The sequence below is a fragment of the Ictidomys tridecemlineatus genome, chromosome 6 (genome assembly GCF_052094955.1).
Source record: "Ictidomys tridecemlineatus isolate mIctTri1 chromosome 6, mIctTri1.hap1, whole genome shotgun sequence".
Taxonomy (NCBI): domain Eukaryota; kingdom Metazoa; phylum Chordata; class Mammalia; order Rodentia; family Sciuridae; genus Ictidomys; species Ictidomys tridecemlineatus.
In genome coordinates this window covers 64,528,174-64,546,624 of record NC_135482.1, presented here as the reverse complement: position 1 = coordinate 64,546,624, position 18,451 = coordinate 64,528,174, and the positions used below count along the sequence as shown (strand labels likewise).

The 18,451-nt window shown below is 39.4% G+C and overlaps 1 protein-coding gene across 2 annotated transcripts in view; it reads right to left on the bottom strand.

Annotated features, from left to right (window-relative positions):
- Window positions 1-18,451, bottom strand: part of Lima1 (LIM domain and actin binding 1) — a 93,845-nt gene that overhangs the window by 42,277 nt on the left and 33,117 nt on the right. For both annotated transcript variants that reach the window (XM_078014705.1, XM_078014704.1), the window contains 2 exons: window positions 15,902-16,043; window positions 3,958-4,003 (listed from right to left, as the gene is read on the bottom strand). In XM_078014705.1, coding sequence (XP_077870831.1) covers window positions 3,958-4,003; window positions 15,902-16,020 — 165 coding nt within the window. In that variant the 5' untranslated portion in view covers window positions 16,021-16,043. Of the gene's footprint in view, window positions 1-3,957; window positions 4,004-15,901; window positions 16,044-18,451 lie in introns of those variants that run through there.

Sequence of the window (18,451 nt, the reverse complement as noted above, 5' to 3'; positions counted from 1 at the left end):
TCTGGATCGTAATTGGCTGTCTGAACCCATATCACACCCAGCAGATGTGATACAATGCCCTTCCTGCAGGAACATCTGGCTTGTAATTGGGATGAATCAAAGCTCTGTCACTCTGAGATATATGACCTTGGATAAGCCCCTTCCCTTCTTTGGGTTTCAATTATTCCACCTATAAAATGAAGAAGCTGGGTTAAAGGAGTGACAACATTGAAATCTTGGCAAGGAAACCTTCATTTTAAAAGCAGGAGAATATTTGGTAGATATAGCAGTTGGGTGGGAAACATGGACTACCTGGACATACAACCTCCATGGAAGGGAATAAACATCTCTGCTGAGAGTTTCTCAGAAAAGTAGTAGATAGTATTATGGAGTTCAATGTTCATGTGACACATATTTTCAAAATGTGGCACATTCCATGTTTGAAATGGACCTGAAAATATAACTGATTGTGGTATTACTGGTATATGTTCCAATATCTTGGGTTTAAATAGAGAGGGGAGGGAAAAGGAGTACATTTATGGGAATCCAGGATATCACATAACCCAGTTCCACCATTTGCTAATGGAGAAAATTTATCTAATTGCTCTTTTTTTTAAAAATTTTAATATTTTATTTTTTAGTTATCGGCGGACACAACATCTTTGTTTGTATGTGGCGCTGAGGATCGAACCCGGGCCGCATGCATGCCAGGTGAGCGCGCTACCGCTTGAGCCACATCCCCAGCCCCTCCATTTGCTCTTGAATGTTTCTTTGACTTATGTTTCATGGTAAAATGTAGGTATTCTTTTTTTTTAATATACTTTTTTTAGTAGATAAATGCAATACCTTTATTTTTATTTATTAATAATTTAAATACACATACTTATAATTATAATATATTTGTATTTATAAACTATTTGACACCATGACACTTAATCCATAAAGCTTCAGCATGTACCTGTGAGAATAAGGACATTCTCCAAAATAAGCATTTTTACTATTTTTTTTTCTCTTGGTACTGAATATTGAACCAAGGGGCACTTTGCCACTGAGCTATATCCCCAGCACCCCCTTTTTTAAAAAAGTTACTTACTCTAATTTGTTATACATGATGGCAGAATGCAATTCATTTCATATTACACATATAGTGCACACCTTTATTTATTTAATGTGGTGCCGAAAATCGAACCCAGTGCTTCACATGTGTGAGGCAAGCATTCCACCACTGAGCCACAACCCCAGCCCCAAATGTAGGTACTCTTTAACCTGGTCAATCACTTCATAAATTTATGTGAACATTTCCCTTTGCTCTTCAGAAGGAAAAAAAATCCTCTGTCATGAGTAAAAAACTGATAAAAGTTCAATAACATCTGTTTTAGTTTAGATAATAGCATTTTACCAATATTATCATTATTATTATTTGGTTTTGAGAAAGGTACCATAGGTATGTAAGACGTTAACATTAGGGGAAGCAAGATAAAGGAATATAAGAGCTCTACCTCAATTATCCTAAATCTAAATTACAAAATAAAAAGCTACCAAAAAAAAAGTAAACCTAACTTGCGCTGTCCCTTGTATTTCACAGTAAAAGGTTTTGAAAGCATAGGCTGTAGTTGTTATTTCTATTTCCATTTCCTCTTTAGTTCTGCTACCAAAATATTTCTGTAATTTTTTTTTTTTTTTTTTTTTTGGTGATACTGGGGATTGACCTTAGAAGTGCTTTCCTACTGAGCTACATCCTCAGCCTGCCTATGGGGATTGAACCCATGCCAAGTTCAAGTGCTCTACCACTGAGCTACATCTCCAGCCCTTTTAAAATTTTATTTTGAGATAAGATCTTGCTAAGTTGTCCAGGCTGGCCTCAAACTGGTGATCCTCCTGCCTCAATGCCCCCAAGGAGCTGAAATTGCAGGCATGCAACACCATGCCCAACTAGATACATCCAGTTTATCTTCAGGCAGGATCTCTTCCAATGCCAGATTTGGATATTCAAGTTCCTACTTGGCATTTCCACTTGGATGACTTAATAAAGTATTTCACATTTAATATGTCCAAAACTGTGCCTCAATTAATTCTCTCCTCCAAACCTGCTTTTATTGCAGTCTCCATTTCAATTAATGCCATTTAAATTTGAATTTAATGGTGTTTGGGCCAAAAACCACTGTTGCCATTTTTTATTTTTCTCTTTCTACCTTCAATATAAATCCTGACTACTTCCCATCACCTACTCCACTATTAATCCAGTCCAACCAATTATCATTTCTTTCCTTAATCATCACATATTGCTCCTCTACAGTTTTTATCTCTTTGTAGACTTTAAGTCAGACCACATTGGTTTTGTGCACACAAACCCTCTAAAGGCCTCCTTTCCTTCAGAGTTAAGGTCTAGTTCTTCTCAATGACCCCATGTAAACTTTTCTCTTCCCAGTCCTCAAATAGACATCGGCTGCTTTTGCCTCTGGGCATTTGCACATGCTGTTCCTTTAGTTTAAATCTTTCTTCTCCCTAGCTCATGTTCTCAGATCTCCACCCAAATGCCACCTCATCAGAGGCCTACACCTAAACTCTATTCATCACTACTGCTATGTAGCACTGTCACTGTTGTGTCACTACCTGACGCAACTCCTCTATCATCTGTGTCTCCCAGTAGAATGTAAACTCCATGAGGGAGAAGATGAAGTCCATATTCTTAACACCTAAAACAGTGCTTGAAATATAGTAGGTGTGTTATGAAAACTTGCTAAATGAATAAGTAAAAGAAGGAGGGAGGAAGGGGAATAAGGCAGGAGAATGATAGAAGAAACAAGCAACTGAGTGAAATAATGGTAGCTTTTTTCTTATAATGTACCAAAGAAGATCCCTTTTCAAATTACAGGGAAATTAAGCCAAAGACCTGGTCAGTATAACTTCCTTAGAGAGAACAAATTGGGGCATGTTGTACACTAATTTTAATAGACAAGGTACTAAAAACTGCCATGAGGATGCTTTTTTGTTTTGTTTTGAATATTTTTAGTTGTAGATGAACACAATACCTTTATTTTATTTTATTTTTACATTTTCTTTTAGTTGTAGATAGACACAATAACTTTATTTGATTTATTTATTTTTATGTGGTGCTGAGGATCGAACCCAGTGCCTCATGTGTGTGAGGCAAATTCTCTACCACTGAGCCACAACCCCAACCCCATGAAGATGTTTTTGTAATGCCAGCCAAATTAAAGAATTCTTGCCCAAATATGTGAGGTTTATTCCTCAGGAGATTAAATCAAGGAGCCAGGCACAGTAGCCAGCTACTTGGGAAGCTGAGGCAGGAGGATCACTAGAGCTCATGAACTTGAAATCAACCTGGGCAACATACCAAGATCCCATCTCAAAAAACACAAGGCAAAATTTTAAAAAAAATAAAGAAATTAAGTAAGATTTCAAAGAAATATATTATCCAACCCAGCTGGAAGTTTGCAAGCAGGGAGAGCAGACAATGGGTACTATCTGGGAGCTTATTCTGGAAATGTTTGTCTTTGATGAATCCTGCAACTAGGAAACTTTCTTACTAGATTGAGTCAAGAAGTTCACTTTAAACAAAGAATCAGAGGAAAATAACAGCTGTGTAGCTTCTACCATTTAAATGCATAGATACAGAAATTCTGGTTGTTTGATTTGGAAAAAAGTATGGCAGCCTAGGAAACCCTATGTTCTCAATTTTGCTGAAGTGAGAACCTTAGGCAAAGCACTTGGCCTTATATCCTTCATTCAGCATAGGAAAGAAAAGTGGTCCAGAAGGAGAACCTCAGTGAAAAAAATAAGATTTCCTGCACCTGAGCCAAGTTCTCCTGGGCAAATGGCTCATGAATCAGACCAGTTGGCACAAATGTCCAGCTCAGCTGACACGGCACACAAGCCCCACAGAGCTGCAGGTGGCTTGGCCACATGGGCTTTACACATGAAGTTCCACATACCCCAGGGCTTCAGAATACTTACACTTTTCTTCTTTTCCATGTTGGCCTCTTCAGCTGCTTTCTGATACCTTCAGAGAAGAGAGAAAAAAAGAAAACGTCCTCAATTTATACTTTCACTGTTTCAACTTTTAAGAAAAATACTTCTACATCTCTATTGAAAACAGCCCCCGGGCTGGGGATGTGGCTCAAACGGTAGAGCGCTCGCCTGGCATGCGTGCGGCCAGGGTTCGATCCTCAGCACCACATACAAACAAAGATGTTGTGTCTGCCAAAAACTAAAAAATAAATATTAAAAAAATTCTCTCTCTCTCTCTCTGTCTCTCTCACTCTTTAAAAAAAAAAAAAAAAAAAGAAAGAAAACAGCCCTCACTTCCTGGGGCTGGTACATTCAGCTGCTCTCATATAACAGAAAAATTGATGTGGGTGAGATCAAATGCTGGAAAACTGGATAGAATACAATGTCTGAGGTTTAAGTTGCTGTTTTGTCCCCTTTTTTTTTTTTTTTTAAAGTATTGTGGATTGTACCGAGGGGTGCTTTACCACTGAACTGCATCCCCAGCTCTTTTTATTTTGTGAGACAGGGCCTCACTAAGTTTCTGAGGCTGGCTTTGAACTTGCCATCCTCCTGCTTCAGCCTCCCAAGTCATAGGAATGCACCACAGTTCTGGGCGAGGATGTCTCTTTGGGGATAAAGAAGGCCTTAGGAAGTAAAATTGTTCCTGGTAATAAGTATCCCACTGAGAAAAGAACAGGAGAAACAGAGAAAGTTAAAATGTATGTTACACACACACACACACACACACACACACACACACACAATATTTTACCACAATTAAACAAAACAGTGAGGTACTGACATGAAGACAGATACATAGACAAACAGAATAGAAAAGCCCATAAATAAATCCTCACATATACAGTCAAGTGATCTTCAACAAGACTTTCACAACCATTTCAAAGAAGGACAGCCTTTTTAAATAAATGGTGCAGGAAAAAATAGATAACTACATGCAAAAGAATGAAGTTGAATCCTTACCTTATACAATGTACAAATATTAAGTAAAAAATTGATCAGAGATCTAAATGTAAGAACTAAAACTTTAAAACTCTAGTAGAAAAAGAGAAAGAAAAGCTTCACAACTTTGGATTTGGGAATGACTTTCAGGATATAAAACCAAAAGCACAGCGAACAAAAGGAAAAAAATAAGCCTGGTTTGGTGACACACTCCGTAATCCCAGTGATTTGGGAGACTGAGTCAGGAGGCTCACAAGTTCCAATTTAGCAACACCCTGTCTCAAAATAAAATAAATTTTAAAAAGAGCTATGGTTATAGCTTAGTAGTAAAATGCTTGCCTATTGAACGTATGAGGCCCTGGGTTCAATCCCCAGTAGTGTCCAAAAAAAAAAAAAAAAGAAAAGAAAAAAATAGATAAAGTGAACATCAACAAAATTAAAAATTTATGTGCATCAAAGGACACACTACCAGAGCTGGGGACATAGTTCAGTTGGTTGAGTGCTTGCCTCGCATGCATAACACCTGGGTTCAATCCCCAGTACTGCCAAAAATTAAAAAAAAAAAAAAAAAAAAAAAGACACTACCAACAGAGTGGAAAGTTCCCTGGAATGAAAGAAAATATTTGGAACTCATATACCTAATAAAAGATTAATATCCAGATTGTACAAATTCTTAAAGAATAACACAAATATGATGATATACATAGTATTCTGTATCTTCCTTTCTCCACTTCAGAGAAATTCAAAACAACTTAAGTTTTGTTTTCCTTTAATAATTTTATTTTATTTATTTTTATGTGGTGCTGAGGATCGAATCCAGTGCCTCACACCTGCTAGGCGAGCACTCTAACACTGAGCCACACCCCAGCCCTACTTTAGCCTCCCAAGTCATTGGGGTTACAGGAGTATACCACACTTAGGTTTTTATTCACGAAATATTTACTGGTTCCTACTATATTCCAAGCACGAAAGAAAAAGAAGTGAAAGAAATTACTAAATCAAACATAATATCTGCCCTCAGAGAGCTTATAGTTTAGACATTAAAACACATAAGCACATGTGCATATACACACATACACATGTGTGCAATCATAGGTACAGAGACTGATTAGACCTTCAAAATTGGAGCATTATTAAACAATTTAATAAAAGAACAAAACTAAGAAAAGGGGAGGTGGTAAAGGAAAGCTTCAATATGGTAATCATCCTGATCAGTTTTACAATGTATTTAAATATCATATTGTACCCCATAAATATACAATTAAATATACAAAAATTATCTGTCACCTTAAAAAAAAATCCCGATGAAGAAATGACCTTTAGGCTGAGCCCTGAAGTTGGACCACAAGGAGTTAGCCAAGCAAAAAGAGGTGGGAAAGCATTCCAGGCACAGGAAAATAGCACACATACCAGCCTCAAGGCAAGAAAGTGTCTGATGTGTATTAGGTACACAAAGAACTCCAGTGTTGCTGAAGCACACCGAGAAACGGCAAAGGCAGGAGATGAGGCTGGGATGTTGGGGCAGACTGGGTAGAGCTTTGCAGGTCATGCTAAGGATTTTGAATTTAATCCTAGGTACAATGGATGGCCATTGATCCAATTAATGTTTTAAAGGAGCACAGAAAATGCACTGGTAAGTGCTAATAATGGAGGTAGCATTAGTGTTAAGATACTGCTGGCTTGCTTGGCCCAGGATGGCAGCACTGGAGATAAAGAAAAGTGAATAGATTTGAGATATATTTCAGAGGTAGAATCAACAGTGTGCTAATGAGGAGAGGGAGAAGAGGAAAAAGGTCAAGAATAATTTCCAGGTTGGGTATGGTGGCTCACATCTATAATCCCAGCACCTCTGGAGGCTGAGGCAGGAGGATTTCAAGTTCAAAGCCAGCCTCAGCAACTTAGCGAGGCCCTAAGCAACTCAGTGAGACCCTGTCTCTAAATAAAATATAAAAAACAGTCTGGGGATGTTACACAGTGGTTAAGAACGTCCCTTGGTTCAATTCCCAGTACAAAAAAAAAAAAAAAAAAAAAAGAATGATTTCCAGGTCTCTGGCAACTGAATCAACAAGAAATAATGTTTACTGAGTTGGGGAATTTGTTTTTCTTTCTTTCTTTCTTTCTTTTTTTTCAGGGCCTTGTGCCTTGCTCATGCTAGGCAAGAACTCTACCACTGAGCTACAACTCCATCCCTGGGATGTGAAATTCTGAAGGAGAAACAAATCCAGTGGGAAGATCAAGAGTTCGGTGTCAGCCATGTTAAATAAAACATTCATTTGGTGGTACAGTAGAAACAAATATCAAGAGTTCAGAAAAGAGGTTGAAACTAGACACATACATGTAGGAAAAGTTTGCCCATACATGGTATTAAAGCTATGACTGTAAAAGATATCTAATATTAGTGTTTTGGTGAATTTCCATCATTTTTTCCCACTTATAGCTATACCTGTCTGAGAGATTATCTCAAAGTGGGAATTCAGACACAGTGAATTACAGCAAAACAGAAACTTAAGAATGGTCCTTGATCATGGGTTTCCACACCCCTTGGACAATCATCTACAGTATATTACAGCAATAACTCAATATATGAAAGCCAGAGCCAATCAGCAGGCAGAATTATAGTTAGTCAATTGTTCTCCAAAGAAAGGTATTTCACTGTGGTTAGATGAGTAAACAGGCTGAGGTTCCCCTCCCTTTAAAGTCCTAACAGAAACATGGATTTTTAAAAGATTAAAATAGTTTTTATCTTCAGCCCTATTTTTTTAGCACTGAGGCATATGAAGATCAGGTGTATGCACCAATGGCTGTAATGAACCCTGTTTTGAAATTCAGAGGCAACTATTACAGCCCCTTATTTTATTTTATTTTTTTGGTACCGGGGATTGAACTCAGGGGCACTTGACCACTGAGCCACATCCCCAGTCCTTTTTTATTTATTATTATTATTTTTTTAGCTGTATATGGACACAATATCTTTATTTTTATGTGGTGCTGAGTATCAAACCCAGTGCCTCATGCATGCGAGGCAAGCACTCCACCACTGAGCTATAATCCCAGCCCACCCCAGCCCTTTTTTAATATTTTATTTAGAGACAGGGTCTCACTGAATTGCTTGGCACCTTGCAGTTGCTGGGGCTGGTTTTGAACTTGCAATTCTCCTGCCTCAACTTCCCAAACAGCTGGGGTTACAGGCATGTACCACCGTGCCCGGCTGCAGCCCCTTACTTTTAATGAGATACTTGATAAATAGTGGGCACACAGGGAGAAAGGCTCTACACCACTACTCCTTCCTAGTTTGGTCCTTGATATTTTTTTTTTTATTTTCTCTTTTTTTTTTTTTTTGAGAGTGAGAGAGAGAATTTTTAATATTTTATTTAGTTTTCAGCAGAAACAACATCCTTGTTTTTATGTGGCGCTGAGGATCGAACTGGGGCCGCACGCATGCCAGGCAAGCACACTACCGCTTGAGCCACATCCCCAGCCCCTTGGTCCTTGGTATTTACCTTTTGTACTCTGAGTGTTAAGATACTCTGAATCTCAGCAATTTTTGTTTGTTTTGTTTAAGATGGGATCCCACTATATTACTTAGTCTGGTCTCCAACTCCTAGGCTCAAGTGATCCTCCTGTCCAGCCTGAAGCTGGGACTACAAGTACATGTCACCATGCATGCCCAGCTATCGAGGCTTAGTACTTCTGAATTCAGTGTTCCACCAGGATTCAGCCCTCAGATTTTCCTCAAAGGCACTTAGAACAACTGGCATTATTCTGACATAAACTGTGAAGGGCATCTGTTTTTGGGGGGAGGTGTCATTTTGAAGATCCAATTTGAGGGAAAATTTTTTTCAATGAAATCTCTATAATTAAAATCTCATCCCTATTCCCTTCCTAGATTTTCTTCTGGTTCAGTCTCTTTTTTCTCACATATGGAATTTAATCTTGCAACTGCTCATTAATGCACAGCTGTGAGGCAGGCAGCTGATGGAGGATACTAAAATCATCTGGGGAATAATAATAGTGTCTCAAATTTTTCTTAGGTCAGAAAATAGAGTTCCTGAGCCATGACTTGCTTGAATGTCCTCAAATAGAGCAAAGGGAACACAGAGCCAAAAAAGGGAAAATGGAAACTCCCAAGGTTTAGGCAATGTATTTTCTTCTTGAACAAATTCACCACTAAAATGTTACAGAGAAGTAAAAAAAGAGGAAGTTAACCAGGGAAATCTGACGATATTTTTCTCCCCAGTACTGGGGACAAAACCCAGGGGCATAGGCATGTTACATAAGCACTCTACTACTAAATAATGTCCCAGCACTATTTTGGGGGTATGGTGGGGGTAGTGGGAGAAAGGGTCTCATTAGATAGCACAGGTTGCTGACCTCAGACTTGCAATTCTCCTGCCTCAGTCTCTCAAGTAGCTGGGATTACAAATGTGTACCACTACATTCAGTTCAATTTTTTTTCTTATGAGGGAAGAATAGTCATAAAAAAAAAAACTAAATACAAACCTTTTTATCTCTTGGGACTTAGAATAATTAAAGTTATACCAGCGTAGGAGGGACTGTGATAAGGTGGAGACACCCTGGCACTGGGTGAGGTATCAGTGTGCTGGGTTCATCAAATCTCCCATCTCCAGGAATGACCTTCAGTCCCAATTGCTGAACCTCAAGTTCCTTATCTTCAAAGGAGTGGGACAAAGGTTAGCCAAATCAGTGATTTCTAGCATTTTTAGGTGTAGAACCCTCTCATTTTATTTAGAACCTAAAATATAAAAGAGATCAAGCTTGGTACAGTTGCTCACGACTGTAATCCCAGGCTTGGGAAGCTGAGGCAGGAGGATTGCAAATTCAAATCCAACCTATGCAACTTAGTGAGGCCATAAGTAACTCAGTGAGACTCTGTCTCGAAATAAAATATAAAAAAGGGTTGGTGATATGGCTCAGTGGTAGAGTGCCCCTGGGTTCAATCCTTGGCACCAAAAATAAATAAATAAATAATAAAAGAGACCAAAACAGGACAGCTGGGGTGGAAGGTCCCTGGCTCTATCCTAAGATCTTTCCATCTTTCCAGAACTGGCCCCTGAGGTTCCTTTGAAAAATTAAAAAAATATATATATATCAAATAAGACCTTCTTGCAAAGAAACCAAATGCTCCCCAGTCAACTTTTATCAAGTAAAGGATCATGTTATGCTGAAGTCACAGGGGAGCGAAACCAAAGCTAGTTGTTCAAACTGACCCATTGATAGAACCTTCTTTACCTCAAATTTATCAATTTACAAAGTACAGAGGTTTAGTCAAAGAAATAAGCTATGAAGGACCCATAGTTGCCAGAAAACTAATCTTTTGTACGTATAAATGTAAATTGTATTAACAATTAGAAAATAAAGCCCAACTAACCTACAAACATTGGCCAGACCAAGCTTCCTCCAAATACCACTTTTTTTTTTTTTTAAGTTGGGGATTAAACCCAGGTCTCCTTAAGCATGTGCTTTACCACTGACCCACATCCAGGTCAAATACCACTTTTATTTTTTTTGGTACTGATGAATGAACCTGGAATGTTTTAACACTGAGCTATATTCCCAGCCATTTTTATTTTGAGACAGTCTTGCTAAATTGCTTAGGCCTGGCTAAATTGCTGAGGCTGGCCTTGAATCCACAATCTTCCTCCTGCCTCAGCCTCTGGGATTACAGGCATGTGCCACTACATCCAGAGGAAATAAAATGACTTTAATCAAGGTTATATAATTACTGAATGGTAGAACCAAAATTTGCATGATAATCCGCTGACTCCAAGGCTTATATTCTTATGGGTTTAAGATTAATTAATCATTTTCTATCACTGCCATTTACCCTTATGACTTTCATGAACAAAAGAAGCCAGCCATGCCTGTAATCCCAGTGGCTCTGGAGGCTGAGTGTGAAGATAGCAGGTTCAAAGTCAGCCTTAGCAATTTAGCAAGGTGCTAAGAAACTCATTGAGACTCTGACTCTAAAATACAAAATAGGGCTGCTGATATGACTCAGTGGTTGAGTGCCCATGTAGCACTCAGTGGTTCAACCCCCGTACCAAAAAAAAAAAAAAAAAAAAAAGGCAGTTAACCCATCATGCTATAAGAAGGGGCTGGGATTGTGGCTCAGAGATAGAGTGCTCGCCTAGCATGGGTGAGGTCCTGGGTTTGATCCTCAGCACTACATAAAAAAATAAAATAAAGTTATGTGTCCACCTATAAGTAAAAAATAAATATTGAAGATAAACAAAAAGAAGGGGACCTCTAAGGTCCGTTGTACTTTCTTCAAGAGTAAAAAGACCCCTAAGATGAATTGCCTTTTCCAATTTCCAATTTCCTAACTCTCATGAGTTATTAAAAGACCCAAGGGGCTGGGATTGTGGCTCAGTGGTAGAGGGGGCTCACCTAGCATGTGCGAGGCCCTGGGTTCAATCCTCAGCACCACATAAAAATAAATAAATAAAACAAAGGCATTAAAAAAAAAAAAAAAGACCCAAATCCTTATGAGATTTGACTGGGGCTGGACAATGACAGAGGGAGGAGATGAGACAGTTGCCCAGGAGAAGGTGAGAGCTTCATTGGAGTGACTGACCAATGTTGGGTAGAGTAGAAAGTGAAACCAGGAAGGAGACTGACATCCAGGGCCTGAGTTTCCTGGTGATGTCAAAGCACAGAGTGAGCAGGAATAAGAGAGTGGCACATACAGAAGGACAGGCTCTAACCAGAGAGCAGGTTTTCCAAATATTCTCTTTCTGGATGACAATAAGGATGTGGCTGGAGGCAGGGGTTCACAAGATAAAGTGCAGGCTAAGAAGTAGAGAAGATCAACAATTTTTTTGTTGTTGTTGTTTGTTCCAGGGATTGAACCCAAGGGTGCTAAACAACTGAGCCACATCCCCCAGCCCTTTTTTAATGTTTTATTTTCAGAAGGGTCTCACTAAGTTGCTTAGCACCTTACTAAATTGCTGAAGCTGGCCTTGAACTTGTAATCCTCCGGCCTTAGCCTCTGGAGTTATTGGGATTATAGGCATGCACCACCATACCTGGAAAGATTAAGAAAATATGAAGAAATTTCAAAGTATTAGACAGGTCATTGATATGGACCAGTGACTCTTCACTGGGGGCTTCATTGGCCCCATCGGGCAATTGCAAACATATGAAGATCTTGTTGGGTTCTCTCTCCCATCCCTTTATTCCTTTTGTAGTTGTCACAGTGTCATAGGTTACTACCAGCATTTGGAGGAGCTATCCTACACAAGGAAGAGGTACACCCAGAATGCCAATAACACCCCAATGAGAAACAGAGAAGCAAATGATACAGGAAGCTGGTGTTTCCAGTGAAAGTAAGGAGCTTGGCCAGAAGCTGGCACACCACTGTGACACAGGAGAGAAGTGTGAGGTGTAGTCAGATGTGAGCCTCAGAACTCAGGTTTAGGACATTAGAACCAGGCACTTAAAACAATGAATGGGAACGGTATTGCAGTTGCAGGAAAGCAGCAAGACTGACTCCTGACCCTAGAATATTTCAGGATCCCATGTGCAGAAAGAGTACTACTCAGACATGGGAATGCATGGCAAGGGAAAGCCAAGTTTAGTTAAGGCAGGTGGGGCTAAGGAGGGTGAAAAGGCTAAGAATGTACAGAAGTTTCTCTGCAGAACAGGGGGTTTCCAACTCTCATTAATCACATCTCAACACGGTCTCAGATCCCTTCACTTTCTTTCCATTCCTGTTGCTCCCCACCCTCACAGCAGCTTTCACTTGGTTTCCTGAGAGAGCCTCATAAATTGTCTCCATGCTATCAATCTCTCACCTTTTCCAATATGACTTTTACAATATTGCCAGAAGCATCTTTCCAAAACAAGTCTGATCATGTCACTCTCTCAGTTGCATTCACCGCTGAACTAACTAAATCTGAAACTTAGCATAGCATTGGAGGCCTCTCATCTTCTAGCCCTAATTGAACCGTACTAGTCCCTTCTCACTTTTGTTTTTGCCCTGCTTGACTGCTCGCTTTCTATTCCCTTTGCTTGTGTTAGGCTCCCACAATCCTTTCCTTATTCACTTTGCTTTATGTTCAGGTTCACTTCTTGAAAATCACCAGACTATCTCTTCCAATTACCAATAATTCCTAAATTTCCCTAAAGGCAAAAATCACCCAGGATACTTGTTAAGAGCACAAATTCCTGAGCCCCAATGCAGATACAGAATCAGAATCTTTGGAGGACCTGGGAAGCCATCCATGTAGGAAGGTTTTAAAACATGTTCAAAAAAACTTTGATATTCCACCCATCAGGAGGTAGAGTCAAGTTCCCCTCTCCCTAAATATAAGTCAGCCTTGGTTATTTACTTCCTTTTCTTTTTTTTTTTTTAAGGTACTGGAGATTGAATTCACAGCCTTGCACATATTAGGCAAGCACTCTACCCTTGAGTTATATCTTCAGGCTTAGTGACTCACTTCTATGAAGAGAATGTGGTAAAAGTGATAGCATATGACTTCCAAGGCTAAGGTCATGAAAGGGAACCAACTTCTAGCTTCTTTCTTCTTTTGTTCCCTCCCTCCCTCTGTTTCTGGCTGCTTGCCTTAGAACCCAGCCACGAAGCCAAAGAGTCACATGGACTGGCCATGTGTAAGTGTTCCAATCATGACCCCAGCTGAGTTCCCAGATGACAGCCAGCATCAACTGCCTGACTTGGGAGTGAGTGAGCCTTTAGACAACTAAGGCTCCCAGTTTTTGAGCCACCCTGGCTGATGCTAAGTAGAGCAGAGACAACCCTGTCCAAATTGGAGATTCATAAGCAAAATAAACATTGTAATTATTTTATGCCTCTAAATTTTAGAGGTCTCTGTCTTTGTGATGCTGAGCATCTAACACAAGGCTTTATGCATGTAAGCAGGCACTCTGCCACTGAGGTACATCCCCTAGCCCAAGATTTTTTTTTTTTTAATTTATTATAAAAGAGAGGAGTGAGAGAGGAGAGAGAGAATTTTCTTAATATTTATTTTTTTAGTTCTCAGCGGACACAACATCTTTGTTGGTATGTGGTGCTGAGGATCGAACCCGGGCCGCACGCATATCAGGCGAGCGCGCTACCGCATGAGCCACATCCCCAGCCCGCCCAAGATTTTTTTATTTTCTTAATTAAAAATTTTTTGTTTTTGTATCAGGGACTGAACCCAGGGGCTCTTAACCACTGAGCCATATTCCCATTCCTTTTTATTTTTTGAGATACGTTCTCGCTAAATTACTTAGGGACTCCCTAAGTTGCTGAGATTGACTTTGAACTTGCAATCCTTCTGCCTCAGCCTCTCAAAACACTGGGAATAAAGACATGTGCCACCATGTCAAGCTCCTAAGATTATTTTAATCAAAATTATTAATTCATACTAATTATATAGATTATTGTTTTGTCTTGGGGGTTGAACTCAGAAGTGCTTTTATACTGAGCTACATCCCCAGCGTTCTTTTAATTTTGGGACAAGGTCTCACTAATTTGCTGCGGGTCTTACTAAATTGCTGAGGCTTGCCTCAACTTCTAATCCCTCCTCCTGCCTCAGCCTCCCAAATTTCTAGGATAATAAAAGGTGTGCCATAGTGCCTGGCTAATTGTACAGATTAATGTGACATTTACTTATATGCATATATCATGCTTTGCTTGAATCCACCCTCCCTAATGCCCTCTATTACTCTCCCTTCTTTTGCCCTCACTCTTATCTCTCTTCTCAATGTGTTTAGTTTCAGGTCATCATTTTTTCTTTAATTACCACATATAGAGAAACACATGATACTTGTCTTTCTGTATCTGGTTTAGTTCATGTACTATCATGATCCTCAGTTCCATCTATTTTCCTGCAAATGATGTGATTTAATTCTTTTTTTTTAAGCTGAATAATACTCCATCATGTATATATACCATAATTTCTTTATTCATCTTTCAATGCCAGTCTAAGATTTTCTTTAGGGTACTATAGATTGAACCAAGGACCTTGTATATTCTGGGCAAAGGCTCTACCACTAAGCTAAATCCCCAGTGCTTAGGATCTTCTAAAACAGAAATAGAGGTTGGGGATTTAGCTCAGTGACAGAGCACTTGTCTTGTATGTGTAAGGCCCTGAGTTTGGTCCTCAGCCCTGAAAAAAATAAATAAAACACAACAATAGATAACTGGAACACCATATTATTAGTAATACTAATAAGTACTCCAGATAAATCTTAAGATCACAAAGGTTGGGCTGGGCACTGTGGTGCATGCCTTTAATCCCAGTGACTTGGGAGTCTGAGACAGGAACATCACAAGTTCAAGGCCAGCCTGAGCAACTTAGCAAGGCCCTCAGCAACTTAGTGAGACCCTGTCTCAAAAAATAAAAAATGCAGGGCTGGAATTGTAGCTACAGTGGTAGAGCACTTGCCTAGCATGTGTGAGGCACTGCATTCAATCCTCAGCACCACATAATAAATAAATAAACAAACAAACAAACAAAATAAAGGTATTGTGTCCATCTACAATTTAAAAAATATAAAAAAAAATAGGGTCAGGGTTGTGGCTCAGTGGTAGAGCACTTACCTAGCATGCTTGAGGCACTGGGTTCAATCCCCAGCACCACATAAAAATAAAAACAAATAAAGGTATTGTGTCCATCTACAATTAAAAAATATATTTTAAAAAAATAAAAAATAAGAAGAACTGGGGATATATTTCAATGGTAAATCACCCTGGGTTAAATCCCCAGTACCTGCCCCCCGCCCAAAAAAAGCTCCTGGTTTAATTCCTCTGTACTGCTGAATACATACATACATACATACATACATACATGTCTCCTGATTATTATCATCCTTCTTCTCCATGGTACTGTGTATGGTACTCAGTAAGTCATTTCATAATCTCCCTGACAGGTGGTATTATGTGCTTAAGACAAATGGTGTTTTTGGAACCAAGATCAGCACTTACTTGGAGAATATTTCCACGATAGTTGATGACTTGTTCTTGTTGACAAGAGAAAGTTCTTTAGCTGTTACCCTCAAAGATAGTGAAGTCCATTGCCGTCTGTTAAATGCAGTTGATTCCATCTTGTCTACAGATACTGAAACACCTACACAATAAAGAGAGTCAGAATATTAGATGTAGGAGAGGGATAGCCAGCATCCAAGGATTGACAGTGGGGTATGAAAAGTAAGAGAGCAGAGAGCCTGAACCAACACACTCTACTCTTCTACCACTTCTCCCAAAAACTGTGTAACCTTAGTCAAATGAGTCAATATCTTTGGGTTGCAGCCTCCTATAGAAGGGGGTTAGATCAGATCATTTATAAGGTCTCTTCCAGGTCCAACATTTTATGACTGATCTATGGGGCAAAAGTCAACTGGCCTTTCCCTGAATTTAAGCCTGTTCCAAAGTCACATTTAGAGTGAAATGTTCCCCTCTTCTGAATTACATCCCAGGGGAGGTACAATCAGCATCTCAGCAGAGTCAGATTCAAGTTAGATTCTACCTACATCCAAGCTTCTTTTGGCTGGCCTCGCTCCCCACACTCTGCAGCATTAGCCATTCAGCCTTGGAAGGACAGCTAGGGACTCTGCATGGTCCACTTGAAAGAGCAAGGGCTTTCAGGCTAGGCAGTCTTCAGTAAAACCATAACTTTGTTATCTTGAAAAAATTACATAACTTTGGGGCTGGGGGGGTGAAGCTCAGCAATAGAGATTTGCCTAACATGGGCGAGGCTCTGGGTGAGAGGGTGGAGTAACATTTAAAAAAAATGTTTTTAGTTGTAGATGGACACAATACCTTTATTCCATTTATTTATTTTTATGTGGTGCTGAGGATCGAACCCAGTGCCTCACACATGCGAGGCAAGTGTTCTGCCACTGAGCCACAATCCCAGCCTGGGAGGAATAATCTTTCCAGTTTTAGTTTTTTTCTTTTCTTTTTAATTTATTTTTCAGTTGTAGGTGAGCACAATATCCTTATTTTATTTTATGTGATGCTGAGGATTGAATCCAGTGCTTCATGCATGCTAGGTAAGCACTCTACCTCTGAGCCACAACCCCAGCCCCAGTTTTAGTTTCTTCAGCTAAAAAAAAATGAGGAAAACGAGGATTATACTTAAACTACGGTTTTAATGTAGATTTATGGCAACAATACATTTAAAATACTAGGCACGTTAGAGTAGTATAAAGAGCATTTTAAGCATGACATGTTAGCTTTGGCACTTGTTATATTCTTACTATGATTAGCAATCAGTAAAATATACTTTTTTTTTTTTTTTTTTTTTTTTTTTTAGTAAAATATACTTAAATTCAGAGGCCACAGCCTCCATACTTAAATTCTTTTCTGATGGTACACTGGTGCACACCTGTAACTCCAGTGACTTGGCAGGCTGAGGCAGGAGGACTGCAAGTTCAAGACCTGCTGGGGCTGTAGCTCAGTGGTAGAGTGCCTGCCTCGCAGGTGTGAGGCACTGGATTCGATCCTCAGCACCACATATAAATAAATAAATAAAGATATTGTGCCCATCTACAACTAAAAAAAAAAAAAAGACCAGCCTCAGCAATTTAGTATGGCCCTGTCTCAAAATAAATAGGGATAGGGATGTGGTTCAGGGCCCCCTGGGTTCAATCAAAAATTATTTTCTATTGTCCCTTCAAGCCAAAAAATACCCAAAGCCATTCTCTTGACATCAGTTAATCTCTACCCATTAACCTGGATTTTTTTTTCACCAGTAATTATCAAAGGAGTTCCAACTTTTGTCCAGAAGAAGTAAGATTAGATTAGTTGGGGCTCGGGATGTGGCTCAAGTAGTAGCATGCTCGCCTGGCATGCATGAGGCACTGGGTTCAATCCTCAGCACCACATAAAAATAAAATAAAGATATTGTGTCCATCTAAAACTAAAAAATAAATATTTTTTAAAAAAAGATTAGATTAGTCAATAGTTTCCTTATTTGAAGAGCGAAAGTAAAAATTAAAGTCCTGCTTGCAGCTCTCTTGACAACTGCAGAGCATAGGTCATCTGATAAAAGAAATGGTTCCTGGAATATTGCAACGCACAGCCCTGACAACAGTGGAATACATGGGGCACTGGGCTGCCCTTTCACACTAAAAGTACCAAGATGAAAAGTAGGTGATGGGCAACTCTAACAAACCATGCTACTTCTCCATACATAGCACTTTGTTTTTTATGACTAAAGCCTTGTCTGAAAATAATACTAGTTTTGTTGATTTGTCTTAATCCCTATACTGGAAGGTAGCGGAGTTCACAGCAATGGTAAGACCTCTGGCATTAGCGTCAGATAGGCCCAAGTATGAGTGTTGGCCTCACCATTCAATGCTATGTACTGTTCCTAAAACTTAGATTTCTCACCAGCAATAACAGGTATGTTTGTTTTGGTCTGGAATTGAACACAGGGGTGCTCTACCACTGAGCTATACCCCTAGCACATTTTAGTTTTATTTTGAGACAGTGGCTCACTAAGCTGCCCAGGCTAGCCTTAAACTTGCAATT